General features: G+C 38.4%; 5 protein-coding genes and 1 non-coding gene across 8 annotated transcripts; 3 read left to right on the top strand and 3 right to left on the bottom strand.

The window, feature by feature from the left end:
* Positions 1-126: 126 nt before the first annotated feature.
* On the bottom strand, positions 127-2,563 carry LOC140013634 (uncharacterized). The gene is made up of 4 exons (XM_072063089.1): positions 1,675-2,563; positions 1,343-1,592; positions 645-815; positions 127-375 (listed from the first exon to the last, which is right to left on the bottom strand). The coding sequence occupies exons 1-4, from the start codon at positions 2,472-2,474 to the stop codon at positions 322-324; spliced, it is 1,275 nt and encodes a 424-aa protein (XP_071919190.1). The 5' UTR covers positions 2,475-2,563; the 3' UTR covers positions 127-321.
* An 878-nt stretch (positions 2,564-3,441) lies between these two features.
* Positions 3,442-5,144, top strand: LOC113714583 (large ribosomal subunit protein uL14). Its single transcript, XM_027238499.2, has 4 exons — positions 3,442-3,591; positions 3,674-3,958; positions 4,533-4,574; positions 4,836-5,144. Exons 1-4 carry the CDS (start codon positions 3,579-3,581, stop codon positions 4,916-4,918), a joined length of 423 nt encoding a protein of 140 aa, XP_027094300.1. The 5' UTR covers positions 3,442-3,578; the 3' UTR covers positions 4,919-5,144.
* LOC140022026 (small nucleolar RNA snoR137) lies at positions 4,244-4,389 on the top strand. The gene has a single exon (XR_011826012.1). It is a non-coding gene; the product is annotated as a small nucleolar RNA snoR137 (small nucleolar RNA).
* A 2,721-nt stretch (positions 5,145-7,865) lies between the features above and the next one.
* LOC140020051 (uncharacterized) lies at positions 7,866-10,175 on the bottom strand. Its single transcript, XM_072071551.1, has 5 exons — positions 9,892-10,175; positions 9,627-9,766; positions 8,416-8,648; positions 8,230-8,265; positions 7,866-8,111 (listed from the first exon to the last, which is right to left on the bottom strand). Exons 1-5 carry the CDS (start codon positions 10,083-10,085, stop codon positions 7,866-7,868), a joined length of 849 nt encoding a protein of 282 aa, XP_071927652.1. The 5' UTR covers positions 10,086-10,175.
* A 4,756-nt stretch (positions 10,176-14,931) lies between these two features.
* LOC140013628 (plasmodesmata-located protein 2-like) lies at positions 14,932-17,131 on the top strand. Of its 3 annotated transcripts, none has more exons than XM_072063051.1 (3): positions 14,932-16,068; positions 16,346-16,471; positions 16,672-17,131. In XM_072063051.1, exons 1-3 carry the CDS (start codon positions 15,330-15,332, stop codon positions 16,677-16,679), a joined length of 873 nt encoding a protein of 290 aa, XP_071919152.1. In that variant the 5' UTR covers positions 14,932-15,329; the 3' UTR covers positions 16,680-17,131. The 3 variants fall into 3 exon arrangements, with proteins under 3 accessions (XP_071919152.1, XP_071919161.1, XP_071919145.1); XM_072063044.1 differs by having other exon boundaries at positions 14,941-16,068; positions 16,340-16,471; XM_072063060.1 differs by lacking the exon at positions 16,346-16,471 and having other exon boundaries at positions 14,934-16,068.
* A 2,693-nt stretch (positions 17,132-19,824) lies between these two features.
* LOC140013632 (mitochondrial import receptor subunit TOM9-2-like) lies at positions 19,825-20,518 on the bottom strand. The gene has a single exon (XM_072063072.1). The coding sequence runs from the start codon at positions 20,290-20,292 to the stop codon at positions 19,960-19,962; it is 333 nt and encodes a 110-aa protein (XP_071919173.1). The 5' UTR covers positions 20,293-20,518; the 3' UTR covers positions 19,825-19,959.
* Between the last annotated feature and the right edge of the window lie 1,169 nt (positions 20,519-21,687).

Below are 21,687 nucleotides of genomic sequence, written 5' to 3'. Positions count from 1 at the left end.
CCTGTTTGATCATTCTATTTTATCACGCAACAAGTTGGGGTACCTACCATCCGCCAATCCATGGCGGGATGATGACCTGTATCAGCTCTTTGCATGTATATATATTACATATAGCTCTGCTTGAAGTAGGAAACCGAAAACAAGCCACTGGCGATTAGCTATTAAGCGAAAAGCTCTGTTTTCGGGGATGACACCATGGATGGCATTGCTAGGGTCCAAGAAAAGAAAAAATCTCACCACCACAGAATTTGAAATGTCCGGCAGAAGCCCTCAATTTTCCCTTCTAAGCATCTAAATCCAGAGAACGAATTTTACTAGAATTTAAACTTTAGGCTTGGAGCACAAAATGCATCTGTCTCTTTGGAAGGCAACCACCTGAAAAAAAAGGAGGAAAAGAAGCAATTGGTTACATTTCCTGAATGTACACCAAATGCATTATGGTATCCATATTGACACAACACAGCCAGATGGAGAATGCTGGCGCCTACTATCATACAGGGATTAATGATTTAGTCTTAGGTTATTTTCAAAATACATCTGAAAGTTATGCTAACAGTTTTGAAACTTCCCATATACAAGCATGTCAAACAAAGGTATGTACACACAGTGTTGCATGGTAAACTCCGTTAAGCATAAATCTGTACATCATTTCTAGTCGATGAGAGGGATTCCCTGTTGTGGGGTTTGGAAAGCGCTTCATGCTCACAATCTGAAGGTATGATCGGCCGAATGCCACCCGGATTGAGAGGGAAGAGAGTTTTGTAGTAGCCATCCATGATAGCAACAAAATTACAAGTCGCTGCAACCTTTGGAATCTGTTTCAGCCAAAAAAAAAAAAAAATGCAGTTTTAGTCCTGCTAGTTGACATCCTTTATGGTGCAAGAGTTATCTGCAACTAATAGTCCTTCTAGTATAATTTTGTGGACAAAAGCCCCATGTTTCTAGCATTCATTCTTGAGGGGACAAACCCCTCAGAAACCTTTGATAAATTACAAACAGACCTGACGTTACTGACTTTGCATCTTTACTATGGAGAATAGAAAGGAAAATTCCACCATCAATTGAATGTTTGCTTGAAACAGATCTTGTGAATCACAGAAACTGCACAACACACTCTTTTCGATAATGATGCATCACAAACTACGGCAGTCTTATGATTTAATTGTCTACTGGTAATACTTTAGGAGTCTTTCACTAACATATTATGTTTAGTTGACATAGAATTCAGAGATACATTTTGTATCCTACTAAGCAATCAATGGATTTATTCCTCAACTGCAGCATTTACACAAGACATGATGTATTAATTCCTGATGGAATACTGAGTAGAAAGAGCTATTACCTGATAAATATCTCGTAAATAACCATGAAGGTTGGGATACTCAATCAGCTTCTTCTTTGTGCACTTGAACAGAACGTTGTAGACGAGATCAAACCTGATCAATGTAGTAAACAAACATACATCTGCAAGAGTCAATTCATCTCCACACAAGTATCTAGACCCACCCAAATGATCATCTATCATATCCAATGCACAAAACAGCTCATTCACTGCGGTATCATATGCTCCTTGACTTTGCGCAAAACCACACCTGCAAATTCAGAACTGGACCTAAATTAGAAGAGCAGATAGAACCAGTAGTACTACATCGTGTCAAGTGTGGCATTTGTTACCTATAAGCCCCATTGTTGACTTTGGGGTATATAATTTGATTCCATTCATCAATCTTTTTTCGCAACGGAGGCGGTGCAAGGTCTAATCCCGGATTGCCTGCTACCTCGTTCAATCCCGAATTGAAAAATTCGATGATATCATAACTCTCGTTACAAACAACATCTTTTTTCTTGACATCCCAGAGCATTGGGACGGTGGACCGACCGTTATAACCGCCGCGCCTTGAATTATAAACTTGTTTTAAGGTTGTACATCCTTGGGCCTTGTCCGAGGTTGAGACGAGCATATCCCGGTCCGAGACAGGATGACCACTATCCCGGAACTCCCAAGCTCCGTCAATGCCCGGCGACGCAACTGAGACGGGTACGGAGTCTTCGAGGCCCTTGAGTGCCCGGACGATGAGGGTGCGGTGGGCCCAGGGGCAAGGGAGGCCAACGTAAAGGTGGAGGTTTTGGCGGGAAATGTTGGAGGAGGCGTGGTGGATGCGGAATTTGGAAGCGGGTCGCGCGTAACTCCCGGAAGGGTCGGAAGGGGCCATCTGTGACATCATGAGGTGCCAGGCTGTGGACCAGGTGGTGCGGACGGCGGAGATGAGGAGCTGGGGCGGGAGGGATTGGCCCCACAGGAGCTTAGTGATGGAAGTTAAGAGGTTGGGATTGGGGTTTGGGGAGTTCTGGTTCTGATTCAGGGACATAGTTTTGACAAAAAGGCGTGCTTTTGTGGGTTTGGTTATGGGGTTTTTCTTGGTCGGCAGAGGTCGAATTGTGAGCAGCGATGAAGTGCAGGAGGAGGAGGACATTTTTAGCCGCTCTCTTTTATTCGTTTACCGTTGTCGTCACTGATCCGATCATAACTGCCTTCTACTGGCTTTTGTGACTGTGAATCTTACACTTACCATATTTATACTACTATCATATAGTGCTTTGAAAATGCTACCATACGAAAAATACTCACTAACACCAAAAATAACTGCCTTTTAGTATTAATCACACTCCGGCTCCTTGTTTCTTAAATTTCATCCACTTTCTTTAAAAAATATTAATCAAAAAAATTTCCACCGGAAGAAGGAAATGCAATAAATGATTTTTGCTTTTTTTTTTGCTACTCTCTCATGTAGGATTTCACAAAAAAAAAAAAGAAAAGAAAAGAAAAATGGAAATAAATTTTAATTTGTTTTCTTAGCCTCTGGAGCTATTTATGTCTCTTAGAAACTATTAATAAGTTGTTACATTATCAAAGGGACAAAGTTTGCGGGATATGAAATTAAATAGGGTGTTGAAAATGCTTTCATTCGCATTTTTGAAATAAAGGAAAAAAAAAAGGTACTATTTGGTGATGAAAGAGCCCCCTTTTTCTTATAAATTTAACAAAAAGGAGATTATTCTTTAATACAAAGAAAATTTTGGAGTATTTTCCCAAAAAAGAATTACAGTAAACCACAAAGCTATAGAGTTGGGAAGAGAAATCTTATATACACTGTTAGTGTATACATTATTACTATTAGATATATGACACATAAATTTAATTTGTTCATGTGAAATTCATCAAATTGTAATAGTATATTTAAAAAAAAAAGGAGATTATTTCAATAAGTTTATACCTTAGGATTTCAGAGCTTAGAATCCCTCGGCCCAGCCCGACAGATTTAGACCCGTTATTGTTGGGGCGGACCATGGCCTGATAGCCAGTGGGAATCAGGCCTGGTATACCCTTGGGTCTACATTCTTAACTATTACAACAAGGGCCTAATTAGACCCCGCATCCAAAGTCCTAACACCACCCAAAATCCCACAAAAACCCTAGGCTACTAACTTCTCATATAAAACCCTAGCGCCTCTCTCAACACATTTTCCCTTTCTTCTTACACTTGAGGGAGGGAGAGAGAGAGAGAGAGAGCGCCAAAATGTCGAAGCGAGGTACTCATCTGATCACTTAAAACCCTGATCATTTTTTCTCGTTTTGATTTGTAAGATTAATTATTGCTGTTGTTATGTATAGGACGCGGAGGATCCGCCGGGAACAAGTTCAGGATGTCGCTGGGTCTTCCGGTGGCGGCAACGGTGAACTGCGCCGATAACACTGGGGCAAAGAACCTCTACATCATTTCGGTGAAGGGGATCAAGGGTAGGCTCAACAGGCTCCCTTCTGCTTGCGTCGGCGACATGGTCATGGCTACTGTCAAGAAGGGTAAACCGGATCTCAGGAAGAAGGTTATGCCCGCTGTCATCGTCCGCCAGCGCAAGCCGTGGCGCAGAAAGGACGGCGTCTACATGTATTTCGAAGGTATTTTTTTTTGGTTGCTGTCATGATAATTCCTCGCGTTTGATTATCTTCAGCAAAAAATATTCTGCTGTATTTTCCTTTTTTCCCCTTTGTTTACTATGTCATATTTGATTTTAGCGAGCTGAGTTCTGTCTGATTTATATTGTTAGTTGTACTTAATACTTGAATTGTAGTAGTAGTATTTTAGGTGTTTGTAAATCCTTGGGAATTTCAACACGGTCATTAACTTTTGTAGTTTATTACGTTTGCTATAGTGTATGCATATTTGCGCGTTTTAGCTCCCTGGTTGCTTCACTGATGAGCTAGAAATAATGGCCACTTGGTTAATTGGTCAACTGTATCAGGAAGCATACATAAATTGATGTCTCTGCCAGTTTTAAACAGCATGATGTTGTCATGTAGCATTGTGTTACCTGTCTGCTGGTATATATTTTCGTGCTTTCTGTTCCTGGGTTGTGGATATTTTAGTGCGAACAGTCAATTTGACTAGGATAGTAAGCGTATATTTTGGGCAATTCTTGGTGAAGTATGTGGGATCTCTGGTTGATGTGAATTCTTGTTTGCTGTTGTACAGATAATGCTGGGGTCATTGTGAATCCCAAAGGTGAAATGAAAGGTATTCTTCATCTGCTAACTTTTTTTTTAGTGCGTCTGGCCATTATATGTAGAAGCAGCTGTGTATGTGGATTGCAAAATTTGATTCAACTTTTAAAGCTTACTTAAAGATAAAAGCAAACTCATTTATTATTTTTACAGAAAATTACAGTATTTCGATTTAATGTGAACTGTGGGAACCAATTCTCTCTTGTATCTATGTTGTTTTCTTCATATTGCTTGTTGGTCTTTTAGTTCTGATACGTTCTTTTGATGCATGCAGGATCTGCTATCACTGGGCCAATTGGGAAGGAGTGTGCTGATCTCTGGCCTAGGATTGCTAGTGCTGCCAATGCTATTGTTTAGCCGACTGAAGTCTGAGTGAAATGAATGTTTTGATTTTATGTTTTAGGATTTTGAGCATGATGCTATTGTTTTGGAGACTTGTCAGTTTTAATTGATTCTCGGAATTTTGTAAGAGCCATAAAGGTATCTTTTTGGCAAAGACACTAAATACTTCTTACAGGTAATTAGCCTTTTTATGTCTGTGGATGGCATGTTTTCGCCCTGTTACGGACGATTACTTCCAAAATTTTGTTGTGATGCGGTGAAACCTGTGGTTGCGCAAGCCCTTTTGCAACTTCAAAATGTGGTTCAAATTCAGGCTTAGACTTCGGAACTTATTACCTGAAAAAACTGGAAGCAAGATCTTTATTCCATTTTGCGCATTCATCAAGCTGCATATAAATAAAAATAATAAATGTGGCAAGGTGCATCATAATAATAATAATCGAAAGAGAGCAGGGGTCAGTCTCTTGCCGATCCTGATTATATGCATGAACAAGACTCCGATACGGTAACTACCTGGCAAAATGAGCAAGTTTGTTTTAGCAGATTATTCCTGCGGTTAGTTTCGATTGCATTGGCTAACGTGCATCTTAATCAAATTGATAAATTCATCACGTGTTGTACTTTTATCACTGTGGTAAGTATTAAGAATTAGAAATGGTTGTTCATCAACACATCATTGACCTAGGATCAAGCAAAGCAAAAATAAGTCCAGCATGAAACTTATTTTACATAACTATCCTCATCATCTCCGTTGAGCAGGTCATGACGAGACGAGGCTAATTTTCGAAGTTTTTTTTTTTTTCAGAAAATTAACTCGACTCGATGAGCTTTTTTCTTTTTTTTTTGGCGGCTAGAAAGGGGAAGTAGAGTGACAAAGAGTGGGTTCTAAAAGCCGCGGACAATTGTTTAATGCAGCAATTGATACTTGTGTAAGGAAACTTAAGTTGTGTTTGGATTGCATTTTCCTTGATTTTTCATGAAAAAATTATTGTAGCGATTTGATGTATGCGAGGGAAAAAGGTAATAGGGAAATGTGATCATGGAAAACGACGTAATTTTTCGACGGAAACGGGCAATCCAAACAAAGCCTTAGCCGGCTTGATTGAGGCCTGTCCGTCCTGGGGCTGGGAGTAAAACGGAGACTTTCATATGGTCCGTATTTGCACATTGGGTTACATATACATGGATGAAGCAGCTAGAAAAGGTCAGGGCCCAAGATGGTCCGTCAGAAGCTGTTGCGTCGTTTAGGGCGGGAAAAAAATTTCCACCTTCTCCTCCCCCCAATTACAAACACTCCTCTCTTCAGTTCAGTCTACCCTACAGACATAAATCAGGTAAAGCTTTGCATCCACCCCCCATTCGGTGCTTATAGCTATACTAATATCAATATTCGATACCTCCTCATCTCATTTGCTTTTGGGGGTGCAGCAGATTGGATGGGTTGGTCGTACCCAGACATTTCCCTGGAGGATCTGATGAGAGTGATAAAAGGGTTCGTGGACATGTTGGTTCTTGCATCCGGGTATCAATCCTCCGGTCGTCTCTCCCACTGGGATTCGCATAACATCGAGAAAGCTTTCCAGTGGGCTACCTTTCTTGAGATTGTAATCAGCTCTCTCTCCTGTCTCCTCCCACCATCCTTCTCTTTCTGTGACACTTAAATTTCCATCAAAAATACATTGTCTTCCGCATATTAAAATTTTTCCCCCATGCATAGGGTCTCGGCTTGCCATTTTGTTCTTCCTTTCCCCTTGTTTCGCTCTCTCAATCCTTTTTTTTTTAATATAATTTTTAAAAGGTGTTGAGTTGCTTGAGAAGCTCTGATGATAACCAAGACTCCGTCGCAGAGCTCGATGCAGCTTTGTCCCAACTGACATCTTATCCTTGTTTCCCGGAGGTTGTTCCTTTTTTTTTTGGTTTGTTTCCTTTCAGCACGATTTGAAATTCATCCATTTAAATTCTTATGTACTTCAGGGTCTCAGGCAATTATCATGCACAACTCTCAGTCATGCTAGAGATTTAATGGTGAAACATCTTGTCCGTTCCGTGCCATTGACGGACGCGCATCTTAGAGCTTCAGTAGCAGCTGTAATTGGGATAGACAGCCACCAATTTCAAAGCATAGGCACTGATGAATTACATCTGTATCTTGAAAGATTGATGACTAATGCATTGAAAGATTTTATTTTAACCGGGAGCAATGCTTTTAGTGGGAACCGTAGCTTTGCTTCTTCAGACACTCAGTCGAGTCTGTGTATGACTAGCTTAGAAGGTAGTTTTACCAAGTCTGCAGTCCAAGAACTTGGTAGGAGGCAACTGGAAGTGTCCTGCATATCAGCAGCAGAAACAGGCTTAGATGCTCTCTCCAATATGATAACAAAGAGCAATATGATTCATGAGCATGGAACTACGTTATGGAAGGAATGGCACAAACAACAACCGCCACAACGGTTGACTACTTTTATGTGAGTCGTTGTACTTTGAATTGACCCTACCGGGGATGATATTTATGCACCATATTCCTGTTCATCCAACTTGGTTCTGGATTTTTGTGCTTGTCTCCTGGTTCTTGTCTTTAAAACCTCCCTGCCCTTTCTATATGATTGATATAGTTGTTCTTATCTTCATCGTTCTTTCTAGGTGCATTTTTTTCTTCATTTGTTAAACTTAAGTTCTATGTTTTCAATAGGGAAATGCCGTGATTACACATTGATTTTTTTAAAAACAGATTATCTGGACTTTCTGTTAAACAAAAATATGCTGTGAGTTTGATTTTGTTTGAATATTGCCCCAAGAACCGAGGAAAGACCTGTTGAACCTGCTGTTTGGAGTCAATGGAAGTTGAGAAGCCTCTCATATTTGCTCAACAAGAGGACAATTAGGCTGGTTTCTGGTGCCGCTTTGCTGTTTTCAGCACCAAAGCAACAATGGATTCAGGTGATTGAACGAATGGCTGTACTTGCTACTCAATCATCCTGTTTCCATTATTCGGTAACTTTGTGCTCACCATCTGTGGCATCTGTTTCTCAGGCTGCACTTCAGGTAGTTCAACTGGCTCATCTTTGGGGGTTATGAGAGAAGTCCCAGCCAAGAGAGTAGAGCTATTGTGCCACTCTGAAGGTTGCCCTTGGTAATTTGAGCGCAACTTTTTCAAAGGTCGTCCAAGCTCATCTGGCTCTTGAGCTTGTTCCCTCACAGCTCGTTGTTGCTAGCCAAAGTAAAAAGGAGCAAACAAAGAAACAAGCACACATGAGGGAAAAGTCAGTTAAAACTAATTATAATTCTTAGACAAAGCCAAGACACAGATAATACAAACAAGCCCATACTTTGCTATTCTCAAGCTCCTTCTTCCTTTCTGCAGCCTGAAAGATTCAGTTGAAGCAGAAGAAGTGAAAAGTTAACCCATTGCATGAGAAGTTGATGAGAAGAACAAATACAACAAAGGGAAAAAACAAATGAAAGAATCTGATTGAGAAAAGTATAAAATAAACAAGGTATGATTAACTCTCCACCTCTGCTTCATCACTATCAAATATAGCATCAGCAAGAGCTCTATAATTTTCCTCTTCAATAAGATCCCAATTTTTATCATACAGTTTCAAGAGATTTTTCAAGACTGGTTTCACTTTCTCTTCAGAAATTCCAAGATCCCGCATAGCACGAAAGGCTTTTGCAACTTTAGGATTGGGAGGCATTGCCAACACCAGCAAACTAGAAGTGCAGCCTTCCCAATTGTTGAACTTACCTACATTTTCCCAAATCCATAAGCCAGGTGAAGAACAAAAATCATAAACATATGCATTTACAAGAAACAATGGCAACAAATGTTGCCTATAGCAGTGTCAACAATTAATTAGGCAATGCACAAAGCCAAAGTACCATCGATGCCTTGGAGAGGTGCCAAAATTCAAATTACCACTTCCCACCAAACAAAGAGAAACCATGAGTCAAGCTGACCTCAACAAGCAGCCCAAACAGAACTGGATGCTCATAAAATAAAATTCCAATGTTTTGTAATCTATGAGCATTAATCACTAACAAATTGTATGATAAGTAAAATGCGAAAAAGTTGACACATAGAAAGAAGAAACTCTATAATTAGCACAAGAAAATTTTCCAAGAACCATTCAGAACTTAGATTCTGATGGAGATAAAACGCCTGGGATAAAGTAAATCTGTTACATAAATTACCCCACTTGCAAATCAAACATATATGTTAACTATGAATGCTGGTATCATTGTTTCACAATGGAATATAAGTCATCCAGCATCCTTTGCTTGCCACGAGTGGTGAGTTCTGCTTATTACACTAACAAAAATTGCATATGAAAATATCAGAAACTCTAAGACAAATCTCCAAAGTCATTTTGGAAACCGTTTCAACCTAAAAGCCCAAAGAACAGCTGAGAAGAAGCTGAGCCCCTCGATGATCTTCTTAAACAAAGCCCCTTTTGCGGTCAAACATTCACCCCATGAACAAAACCTCAAGAAATAAGCATAAACTTCAACATAATTCAGCAATGCTAGAGTACTAACCATGCTAAGGGAAGTTAACAAAAGAACTCAACTCATACAATATAAACATGGATCTCGGAAATCCCAGCAATAATTTTCTTTCTTTCCCAAACACCCACTAACAACCATTAGACGATAAATGTTCTGCTGACCCCCAACAGACCACGAGGAAATTGGCACCATGCAAGATGAAAGTCTGAATCTTTACCATTCCCGTTTAAACATGCACTAGTGCTTGTCTTGAATCGAACAGTTGGTGTGCCTATAAATGAGTTGCTGACGGTGACAAATCTTACCAAAGAGCAGCAATGTAAGTAAACATGAAACCATCTGGCAAGCCACGATATACTACAAGCTCGAATCAGATAAATACATTCATATGTTTGACAGACAACGAAAAGAGAACAAGACAAAAGTAAAGACAAAATGCCCAGATGAGAAGCAGACTATAATACCATGAATCGTATCCTTACCAAGAGTGGCAAATATGAGGTTTTGCAGGCCACTCAAGCGAGAGAGCTGTAGAGAGAAAGGAGGGATTACAGGAGAAATAGGGCATACTTAGAAGAGAGAGTGAAATTGGGAAATTTTGGGAGGGAGAAGATCGGAGCAGCAGCGAGCGTGAAAGTAGATGAATCGGGGCGCGTCTGTGCATGGGTATTTCCATGGTTAAAGAAAGTAAAAGTGGGCGAATAATTTCGGAGCTTTGGATATTCTCGGTTTACTCGGTTGCCCCGCATACAGGCACTTAATCACGCTTGGATGCTGATTCCGCCTCGATGACGTGGCAGAAGACTTGGAAAAGTAGAGAAAAAAGGCTCTTTCTTCATCTCTCCTAGCTGGATAACGTTCTGAACGACGTCAACCGTCAGTATCCAGTTACGTGTCTGTATTTGAAAATTTGAAGTACATCTAAGGTGCTTGGGTTGTTATTCATGATGTTTAGTCTGTGCGTACACGATTTCGAATCTTCTATCCCCAAATTAATCTTTATCTCGTCTATTCCTTTTTTTTACAACTGTCATGTGTCTCGTCTATTCCTTTTTTTTACAACTGTCATGTGTCTCTGATTTTTTAATAATTCAAACTCAAAAAAATTGATAATAATTGATTGACAAGTTTACTTAAAAAAACCAATTAAAACAGATAATTCAAATTAAAGTACTTGTCAGGGTTTAAGGAAAAAATGATTTGGGATAAAAAATAAATAAGAGTTTTAGTTGATTTCTACGTTTATGACCAACAAGACTTTTTTTTATTAAAATAAAAATAAAAAAATGTTTTGAATTATCTGTTTTAATTGGTTTGAATAAACTTGTCAATCAATTATTATCGATTTGTTTGAGTTTTGATTATAAAAAATTTAGAGATACGTGGCAACTGTACAAAAAAGGGATAGAGGGGATAGAGACTAATTTGAGAACAGAAGATTCGAAACCGTGCATACACAATACGTGAATTATACACATGAAAAGCTCGACTTATTTTATCATAGCCACAATTTGCTGATGAAGCTTAGCCATTGCCTTTAGCATGTCAAGAGGCAAATAGACCGTTAAAGAAATTGTAAAGAAATATGAAATACTCCATAGACGAACTTTGGGTTTGTTTTCGGTTAATTATTTTAACTAATTAGAAATTCTAATATTAAAAAGTCAGTTTTTGTGATTTTTTTGTTACTTTTGTGCTTCGATTATATATATTTTTTATCACTAAAGAAGCTAAAATCTATTACTACTCAAACTGTAGGTTTTGTTGATTTTGATTATTCTCTATAATTAATTTTTATAATAAAATTTTGTAAAATCTAAAGCAAACAAGTCTTTTGAAGCCTACTCGCTTTAACTTTTATTAATGTTAGCCGTTCTTTGCGCGTCACTAAGGTATACTTAATTCTACTTAATTTTTCTTTGTGCATGACTAAGGTTTACTCACTTTCAGTGTTAACTATAATTAATCTTGCTTCTAGACAAAACAAAATCAGACAAAAAACAAAGAAAACTGTGTGTTTGGATGAGAGATTATTTGAAACAAAAAGTTTTGAAAAAAAAAAACAGTGTAGTATTTTTTTAATGTGATACATACAAAATAAAAAGATAATTAAAAAATAAGTATATGATATAATCAAATAAATTGTGCAAATAATAAACTATCCAAGCATACTCTCACCGCACTTCATGCATATCAAATAGATAGAGCGGCTTTGGAAATTGAAATTGAAAAAAGGAATAACGTAAAATTGACACGTGTAAATGGGCGAGTATCGATACACTGCAGATTTAAGTTTGAATATTTTTTTTCTTTTTTCTGAACGATGTAACAATAGTATATGAATAGTATGTTGACTTGTGCTGTATACGAGTCTATAAAAAGACTCGGTTGATACATCTAACATGGAGATACCGGAAAAGTTTTAAATTTCAAAATTGATTCTTACTAGGATTAGTTAATTCCACTATTTCAAAGTTTTTAACTGTATTAAAATAAACAAAAAATAAAGAAAAAAGGAATAAAGAAGTTCGAAACATATTGAGAAGGTTTATACTAAAAACCCTTATTTTGTATTATATACATACGCGCACACTAGGGCTGCAAACGAATCCAGCGGCTCGAGTCAAGCTCAAGTCGAGCTCGAACTCGAGCTCAGAATATTAAGCTCGTCAGCTCTGGCTCGCGAGCTTGAGTATATATATATATATATATATTTTTTTTATTTTTATTTAATAATAAAATTACGTATATTATATTTATTTTTTATTTTTTATTTTCATAGTAAAATTACATATATATCCTTAATATTTTATTATTTATTAAGAAAAAATATTATTTTATTTATTTTTAAAAAAATAAAATAATTATTTTATATTTTTTTCGAGCTCGAGCTCGGCTCGACTTGATTCGAGTCGAGCTCGAGTTTGAAAATTGCCGGCTCGTCGAGCTCGAGCTCGATAAAATTTAGTCGAGACTCGGCTCGATTAGCTCAAAACTCGACTCGGCTCGTCTCGTTTGCAGCCCTAGCGCACACATATATAGGTGGGCAAAAAACCTTGATGATCCTTAAACTTTACTAGTGATACCCTTTTAATTGTCTAACTAATAAGTATGTATATTTTGTTCTCTAATTAATAAATATGCATACTTATAATTCTTCCGCCTAATTTGTCGTTAAAGTTCAGAGAAAACACATAACGGACTACTCGATCATAAAATTACACTTATTAGTTGGAGGACTGGGGATGCCTTAAATAAAAAGTTCATGGACCATGGGAGTTTTTAGCCCTATATAAATGCACTGGATGGAGTGAGAAATAAAAGCAATTCTTTTTTTTTTCCGAAGAAAATGGAATAGTCTAATACGCCAAATAATTTTACTTGGAAAAATTTACTAGTGCCACGACCACACAGTTGATGCATTTTCGAAGGGATTCACGCCGAAGGCGTGCCAGAGGAACGAGAATACTGCCTCTCCGGGGGCCGGTACGCATGTACCGTGGTGCACCAAGAGATTCTAACATTTGATTCCTACCATTTTGCATGGGAAAATGTTATATACATTCCATTTCAATTTTTTGTTATTTGCACTAGTATCATTTATTTTATTATATAATTTAATAAATAAAAGTAATATGATTAAATTGATAGTAAATATGTGATTAATAAAAATAAAAAATGTAAATAATATTTTCCTTTTGTTTATTACTTTCAATCATTAACTTAAACTCGTAAGATTTAGGTCTTGTTTGATAATCCAGTTCAGCATTTAATGGATTCAGATCTTAACATATTCAGACCGTTTGATAACAAAAAATTGAACATCTGAATTAGTTAAATGACATTGAATTTTTTAGGTAAAATTTGTTTTCAAAATTAAGTGATAAGCATTGAATATAATATATATTCAGATGTATAAGATTTAATATTTAATAAGTTAATGAATTTAAATTTCAGATTTCAAGCTTAATTTTATCAAAAGCACCTTGATCAAAACTCAAGAAGACTTTACTTTAATCAATCAAGTCCAGACCAACAAAAGACGGATCCAAATGACAACAGCATCATTTCATCTCCCTTTGACCGTTTAGGAACCATCTCGCTCGTACCTGGGAGGCAACGAAACGACTAATGGTAATGATCGTCCACTTTCTATTGTGTGCAGCTAAGGATGGCAACGCGGCCACCCGCCCCGCGAGGGTCTAATGGGCCGCCGGGGGGGGGGGGGGGGGGGGAGAGGCTGCGGCGGCGGGGGTATTTTTTGCCCCCCGCTTAGAACGGGGGGGGGGGGGGGGGGGGGGGGGGCAGGGGAGTGCACCCACGCTCCATCCCCGGCACGTCATCCGCTTGAAATATATATATATAATATATATATATAATTATATATAATATATAATTTAATTATTTATAAATTTATAATAATGATATTATTAGTTATATGTATTATATAATGTATATTAGTATATGTAATATAATTGATATTATCAATTACACTAATAATTATATATGTGTACCAATACAAATTATTAATTGATTATACTAAATTTACTAATATATTTATACTAAATCCCTAATTACACATAATACAATAACATTTTTTTCTCAAAAAAAAAACAAGCATAATAATGAATTAGTGATTATATTTGTACAAAAAGTGAAAACTTGACTATTTTAGTTGCATTTATTTCATCATGTTGGATTGTATTCAAATAACTTTTGTTGGATTGTTTTTATAAGTTTCAATTGTGAAATTACAATGAATAATAATTTGATAATGTGTTGATATTTTAGTATTTGATTATTTGCTAAATGTTAACTATAATAAAATTATATAACAAACTTTCATTTACCCCGCGAGAGCACCCGCGTAGGCCTGTCAACGGGTCGGGTCTAGACCCGGATCCGGATCGGATCCGTGAAATTATTGCGGGTATGGGTAGGGATTTAATTCCGTTTCCTGGATCCGGATCCGGATCCGTTTTGTCAAACAAAAAAACGGGTCGGATACGGAATATAGTATTCCGACCCGTATTAGACCCGGATCCGGATATAAATGAATTAATAATTTAAAAAATATATATTTATCAATATAATTTGATTAGGGTGATGTATTTTAATAAAATTAATTTGATTTCTTTTCTTATTTGGTTTTTTCTTTGCATTAGTTAGAAATTAGTTTATAAATATATTTTTTTCTCATTTTTATTAGAAATTATAAAATTTGGTAAATTTGTTCGGGTAGACCCGGATCCGGATCCGGGACCCGCCGGATCCGGATCCGGAACATAGAATAAAAGACCCGTCGGGTAAACGGGTCGGGTCCGGATCATGGATAGTAATTCGGGTCCGGGTCCGGAATAATGAATTCCGGCCCGGACCCGGCCCGTTGACAGCCCTACACCCGCGGGGAAAGTGGGGCCGGACGGGACGTGGCGGGGGAGCGAGAAACGGGGGACGAGGCGGGGGCGGGGGGAATTTGTAGGCAAATCCCCTGCCCCAACCCCGCCCCGTTGTCATCCCTAGACTGCAGCTATAGATCATAAATAAATTTTAACAAATAACAAATATGTTAACATCTCAATTAAGCTACTAATTGCATTCAAATATTTTAATGATCAAAAGCTTTACGGTGTGCCAACTGTCGAATTGGACTGGCAACGAGCGAAGAAGGTACTTAAAAAGGGGAAAGACCAAAAAGCAAGCCCCGGTACCATAACCTGCACAAAATCACAATCTCCGATCTCCAATCCCCATCAATATTATATATTTCCTTCGTTCCTATTCTCCACCAGAAATAAAAAATACTAGAACCCCCACTAAAAGTCTAAAACCTCTATATGGTAATAATTACCCCAAGTACTGCTTCCCAAGATTTCTAGAGGACTTCAGATGTTTTGAACAATCATCCGAGTTCTTCAAAATGGGTTCCTCTTGCATCCTCTCTATCTTGCTCTTAACTTCGTTCATCAATCTGGGGTTTTCTGCTGATTACACAAGTTTGGTATACAAAGGATGTGCCGACCAAAAATTCCAAGACCCGACTGGGGATTACTCAAAGTCCCTCGAGAATCTGCTGGACACCCTGACCTCTCGATCTTCCTCAACCAAGTTCTACAAAGCCACGAGCGGTCAGGGCCAATCAGCCATCATTGGGCTGTTCCAATGCAGAGGTGACCTCTCCAGTAATGACTGCAACAATTGCGTGAAGAAAACCCCGGACGTGTCCCGGAGATTGTGTGGCAATGCTATTGCCGTCAGAGTTCAGCTGGGAGGCTGTTATTTAAGGTACGAGGCGTCGGGGTTTAGGCAGGTGAACGCCACCGAGTTGCTGTTCAAGATTTGTGGGTCGACTCAGGCGAGTGGGAGTGGGTTTCAGGATAGATTGGACGCGGCTTTGGGGGAGATAGCCAAGGGTGTGGGGAGTAGTGGGAATGGGTTTTACACGGGTGGGTACCAGTCGGTGTATGTGTTGGGCCAGTGTGAAGGTGATTTAGCAAGTGGGGGCTGCGCGGACTGCGTGAAAGCCGCCAGCCAGAGGGCTAAAAGTGAATGCCCCGCCTCTATTTCAGCTCAGATTTATCTTCAACAGTGCTATATTAGCTATACATACTATCCCAATGGGGTCCCCCCCAGATCACTGTCATCGTCGGGATCAGGAGGTAAATACATGATACTCTGTAAAGGGAAATCTGATAGCTTTGCATCTGTTAATTGATCTTGAATTTATTAGTGGCGCGGCTTAGAAATTTGATACCAGTAGGTAGTATCATTAAGTTTGATCAAACGAAAGAAAATAATGAGGAGGATGATGATTGGTTGATGTCTCTATCACTACTATCTTTCTGTACAAATGACAATTGTGATGTTTAAGTGATACTAGTCTACTTAGTATTTAATTCTGTGGCGTGCGTTTTGACTGGACTGGTGTAGGAACAGGGCCAAACACGCAGAAGACGGTGGCTATTGTGTTGGGAGGGATTGTGGGGGTTGGCTTGGTAATTGCAGTTCTCTCAGTTATGAGATCAGGACTGAAAAAAAAGGGTCGGCCCAAGGATACAGGAGGTTAGTTTTTGTAGTATTACCGTCGTGCACCATTATATTAGTAATATTAATATTAATGCGGTGAATCAAAATGCTTCAAGTAGGAGCCTTTTCTATCTCTAGGGTTCCAGATTATCACCCTTTTTTCTTCGTCCGTTTGTTATTAGTTGGATTAATGCGAATATGGATTTGTGATTGCGATTGTCCATTCATTATTGCAGGTTATTAAGAAGGAAAAAATATTGGCAGAAAGAGAGGTGTAAACTGTAAGTCTTCAAAATCAAGAGAGAGAGAGAGAGAGTGTGTATATTCACAGGGGAATCCTAAAGAGAAAGCACCAGGCAAAGGGTGGCAGTGGAACCGAGCCTTTCAGAGTTTTCTTCTCATCCAAGTTGTCGCGTCTTTTCTTCTTTTCTGTTTTGCTCACAAAAGCTGGACAGCTGTCTCTATATCATACTTGCTGCATAGAGAAACTAATCAAGGATAGTTGTGTGTTAGGCATCGGTTGTAGTTTGATTGGCAATCGTCCTCCTGGCAGCAGCTGTATATTGATTCGAACATGTGAATTGGTAGTCCCTTTAGGATTTGAAGTGCTTGACTGGGTTCTCCACTTCACACTCTGAAAAGCAAATGATTTTCATCTCTTTTGAAGATCAAATACTATATCAGATACTTGTGAGATCCCCTCCCTTTCTCTCTTTTTTTTGTGGTGGGGGGGGGGGGCATCGGACTAGATTGTTCATTTTTTATATCAAATGCTTAATTTAATATGCTTTACCATGTCTTGATTCTTAAGTAACGGTTCACCCATCCTAAAAATGCACTCCCCAAGCCTTTTGTCCATTCATCACTTGATAGTTTCTGGGAGTATCACAATCTCGGATGACACAGCAGGTATGAACTTGATGCACCCTTCTTTCCCAGTAAAATTTTGCCGAAACCAAGGAAAGTAAATATAGACAAAAGAAGATCCCAGTGAAAATTACTACTGTTTTGGTGGTTCAATTATGCTCAAGTAAAATAAATCAATTGGCAGATCTTTTCTTCTTCTTGGCTGAATGGTTTCCTTTATGTTAGTTATTACTCACTATTGAAAAAAAAAACACATGGGACAAAGCTCTCTGCTCATCTCCTCATCACTTGCTTTTAGATGTTTTCTTTTCTTTTTCTCTGCTTTGTTATAACTTTTCTAAAGCGGCAACCTAAAGTCCTAAAGTATATCAAAACTTGAAAAAGAAGAGAAGCAGTGATTGCGGGTAAGTGGAAACTGCTTTGCCGATGGGCCTGAGAATGAAGTAGCCATAGGGGCTCCACTCTCCACTCTCGCCATAGGGGGGTTTGGGGTCTATTTAGGTCCTAGTAGCAGGGCTCCCTGCTGGGTTTGCTTGAGTGCAGAAGTGTATCCGAGCGGACGCTCAACAGATGGTTTTTATGCGTTTCATGCCCTTTCAGAACCAATCAATCATTCGCAGAGGACAAACATTAAATCCTAACTGGAACCTAATTTGGTATTATTTCAAGCTCTCAAAAAGTTAATCGACCCTAAGAGACGTGTAGATATCCTCTCTTTCTTTCAGCACTAGTTGGCCTAAGGGAGGTCCAGACCAGTACCTTCTTATTTTCTTTTTAACCGGCAACGAATCACAATCTTCCCATTCTGATAAACAGAAAAGTCGCTCAGCACCTAATCTTTCTCGCCTTTTACTCCTCTTCTGCAGTCCAAACTTGCAGCAGCAGGTAAACCATCACTAACCAGCCACAGGCAAAACAGCAGTTTTAACTGGATAACCTAGAAGTCTAGACGGCTAAAGAAATATATTCTGCTCTGATGGCTGATGCTCCCTGCGGGAATTATCTAGCACTGTTTTCAACAGATAGTAGCTGCAGAAGGAAGGAGCCAGGGGATATTTGGTTTCAACCCAGAAAATAGACATGGCTTGTCCAAAATGGCAGCTGCATAATGTGTAAACTAAAAACAGCTGATGCCCAAATCAATCAGAGTTTTGTACTGTACTACGTTTAATTGAAACTTTTCAGACCGTCAACCTTAAGAAACCTATTGGTGCTCGTCGATTCCAATACAGAGGATGGTATCATCTTTTACGTTTGATTGTTGTTTCAGCTACAAAATACTCAGGTAAGGGGCAAACCACTTTGTCTACCCCATGGCAGATACAAGTACACGACAACCTGGGAATGGATGCTAAAAGGAAGGCTCATATAGGCCAGGAATCATACCGTGACGCTTTGAGCAACAATCTAGTGAAGATTTCTTGCACATAGCACAGCAAAAGCAATGGTTTAACCAACAAGAATACAACACCATAGAAAAATGATAGATAACTGGTTTTGTCCTTGTAGCCAAAGAAAGGTAACAGTTTGCTGGACCAGCATTATGCAATAATCCTGAGGTTATTGCCCAAGAGAAACAAAATATTTATGTTTGATGGACAAACTCCGGCATATCAGGAACTAAAACCAAAAGCTAACTCATCATCAACCAACAATCGGACTCCTTAGTAAGGGTGTAAATGATTCCAGCTACACATGATTACCTTGATGCTGGTTCTTTGAGAACAAACAGCTAGAGTAACAAAACAAGTCAAGCGTGAGTTCAAAAGTAAGTTGTCAGTCCTTACCAAAAATTTCCTGGTATGTAACTTTTCTCTGATTAGTAATCACTCTCTCTCCTACCAACAAAGCTTAAGATTAGAGATAACCCACTCAGAACAAGTTGATAAGCTACTTCATGGAACCAATGATGCGTACGCGCTTACCTTTAGGCACCTTTTTCATAGTTTTTTTGCAAAAATTTTAAATCTGCTCTAACTGAACAAAATGTATGGAATGTAAGTATTACAAATGTTGGAACTCTCTCCACATTTCGAATTTTAGAAGTTACTTCTTTACCATTGATTTGGAAGTTCATTAAAAACCAACAAGATAGTAAGAAAGATTACTACCCAAGTACCCGTCTTCCGAGAACCTTAAATAATGAAAGATGATAAATTGTTCAAGATATGGTCCCAGAGACTCCCAGTGGATCTATTCCTTCAAATGAGCTTAACGCTAATTCAAAGTTGCCAATCTTCAACTAAAAACCCACGAGTGATCACTCGATTTATGTAGCAGCAAACATGCTTACAAGCAAATATTGCAGGCATAGCAAACATTTCAAAAAACGACGAGTATATGTTAAAGCCGAATTTGAAGCAGGCAACTACTTCGTTTTGGAACCAACTCAACAGTAACTTTTTTTTTCAATCCACACCAAACTAAAGGAACCCTAATTAAATTTTTTTAAAAAAAATCCAAATCCTTATTCCTACAGGAAAATCACAACAATATAACAACATAGAAATACAAAGCCACGATTCTGGAATGGTTAAAACCGTCAAAAAGTTTTATTTTTTTCCTTGTCTGTTATATATAAAGAGACAAAAAAAAGGGGGGAAACAAAATAATTGGCCATCGAATAATAGTGAACTTAGCTAGCTATTCGATATCGCTTATTTTTGGGGTCCAGAGGCGGAGGGAGAGGAACCAAGCAAGCTGGCATGCTGAAGTTCGAGTTCGGAGAGCTGCTGGTCGCGGTCCATCTCAATGATGAGAGGAACGATGAGGACCAAAAAAGTAGTCCCGGCAATCCACGCGGCCTTTCCAGTACTCTGGAGAAGCTTCTTAGTAACGAAGGCTGCATCGGAGGCAACGCGCTTGCCTTGATAAACCACCGGAGACTGGGAGAACGATGACGCCATTCGAGATATTACACCTCCGCCGCTCTTGCTGCTGGATCCTCTATCCGGCAGTGAAACACCTCCACTAATTCTGGCCGACGACATTGAACTTTTTATTTTTTGAACTCTAATTAAGGAACTCGGACGGGAGGAGTAAGATTGGGGAAGGACTAAGGAGGCTGCGCGATTTAAGTAGGGTAGGACCTTGCGAGGCGTTTGGTGGTGAACGAGGGCGTCGTGGCTCGTGAGGTTTTACATTTTAGGGTACTCTTTTATTGTAGAAGTACCACAGTAAGGATTAATTAGAGTTCCGCCCCCAAAAACTATTGCCCAGGTTCATTCCGGTCGATAATTCGAAGTTCTCGTTGTCCTTTTTATTTCTTCGCATTCTTGGCTCTTTCTTTGTGACAGCAAAATATCCATTTCCTCGCAGTAATAATTACTTGGGGTGACAACAAAACCAGCTGCAACTTCAAAGATAACCTCATCTCAAGTCGATTTCGAACATTAACTCGAGTTGTTTGAAACCCTTCTGGATTCGATTTCAAAATTTTATGTATTTAGTTTGAGAGCTCATAAGCTTTTTGAGCTTTTCATATGTTCGTTTTCTTTTATAATGGTGGAATTACCTAATAGCTAGTTTGTGAGTTGAGGATAGAAAAGAAAAGAAGAGAAAGGATAAGTTATGTGAGAAAAGAAAGGATAAAAAAAAAAATTTGTAAGCTTCCATCAGTTTTCCTTCGCTTTCCGCCCGTTTTGGTCAGAAAATTTTTGCACTGTAGCAGCGCTTGGCTTCTCTTCAAGATCCGTTCGTTTCTTTTCTTTTCCGTCTCACTAAAATCTCCCAAACGTGAAAAGTTCACCTTTCCCTTCCTTTCTTTTCTATTCCTTTGAAATCTGAACTCCCAAACTAGCTATTAAATGTTTTAAGAATCAATTCTTATTTGAGCAATCGAGCTCGCTTTGTTTTTTCGAGTGAGTTCAAATTCTTTAAAACTTAATTGAGTGGATCTCGTGTATTTGAATATGATATTTGTTGAGTTGAAGTTCTAGTATAGATTAATATCCTTTGAGTTCAAACTTGAAACTACTATTGAAATTGATTGATTGTCACCGCTAATTATAATAATTAACTATCTTTTTCATGTAAAACAAATAACTTACTATTTTGGGTGCAATAGAAAGGATTACCATTTTTGTCATTATCTTTGAATTATTAGCTAAGATACCACAAACGTAGGGCTAAATGGAACAAATCATAACATCAATATATATATATATATATATATATATTAGAGTTCTTTTGGCTATTTACATCCTTCACATATTTTTTATATTTAGGTCCTGTTTGGCAAGTGAGTTTTCTAGGTATTTGTTAAAAATTTTACTGTAACTTACTATAAAAGTTTTTAAAATTTGTTTTGAAGTGTGTAAATTTTTGAATTTTTTAAAATATGTAGTTTAAAACGAGGTGAAATAATAGGGCAACAGTAGCCCCAT

Source organism: Coffea arabica, chromosome 1e (genome assembly GCF_036785885.1).
Source record: "Coffea arabica cultivar ET-39 chromosome 1e, Coffea Arabica ET-39 HiFi, whole genome shotgun sequence".
Classification (NCBI taxonomy): Eukaryota; Viridiplantae; Streptophyta; class Magnoliopsida; order Gentianales; family Rubiaceae; genus Coffea; species Coffea arabica.
This window is presented reverse-complemented; position numbering and strand designations above follow the sequence as displayed.

Excerpts from the sequence above, each read along its gene's own strand:
- LOC140013634 (XM_072063089.1), bottom strand. The coding sequence starts at position 2,474 with ATGTCCTCCTCCTCCTGCACTTCATCGCTGCTCACAATTCGACCTCTG. Across the intron at positions 1,593-1,674 it reads GTCAACAATGGGGCTTATAG|GTGTGGTTTTGCGCAAAGTC; the intron begins GTAACAAATGCC and ends CTGAATTTGCAG. Across the intron at positions 376-644 it reads TCTCATCGACTAGAAATGAT|GTGGTTGCCTTCCAAAGAGA; the intron begins GTACAGATTTAT and ends CTTTTTTTTCAG.
- LOC113714583 (XM_027238499.2), top strand. Across the intron at positions 3,959-4,532 it reads CGTCTACATGTATTTCGAAG|ATAATGCTGGGGTCATTGTG; the intron begins GTATTTTTTTTT and ends GCTGTTGTACAG. Across the intron at positions 4,575-4,835 it reads TCCCAAAGGTGAAATGAAAG|GATCTGCTATCACTGGGCCA; the intron begins GTATTCTTCATC and ends TGATGCATGCAG.
- LOC140020051 (XM_072071551.1), bottom strand. The coding sequence starts at position 10,085 with ATGGAAATACCCATGCACAGACGCGCCCCGATTCATCTACTTTCACGC. Across the intron at positions 8,266-8,415 it reads TTGATAGTGATGAAGCAGAG|GCTGCAGAAAGGAAGAAGGA; the intron begins GTGGAGAGTTAA and ends TGAATCTTTCAG. Across the intron at positions 8,112-8,229 it reads AGGAGCTTGAGAATAGCAAA|CAACAACGAGCTGTGAGGGA; the intron begins GTATGGGCTTGT and ends TACTTTGGCTAG.
- LOC140013628 (XM_072063044.1), top strand. The coding sequence starts at position 15,330 with ATGGGTTCCTCTTGCATCCTCTCTATCTTGCTCTTAACTTCGTTCATC. Across the intron at positions 16,069-16,339 it reads GTCATCGTCGGGATCAGGAG|GAACAGGGCCAAACACGCAG; the intron begins GTAAATACATGA and ends GGACTGGTGTAG.
- LOC140013632 (XM_072063072.1), bottom strand. The coding sequence starts at position 20,292 with ATGTCGTCGGCCAGAATTAGTGGAGGTGTTTCACTGCCGGATAGAGGA.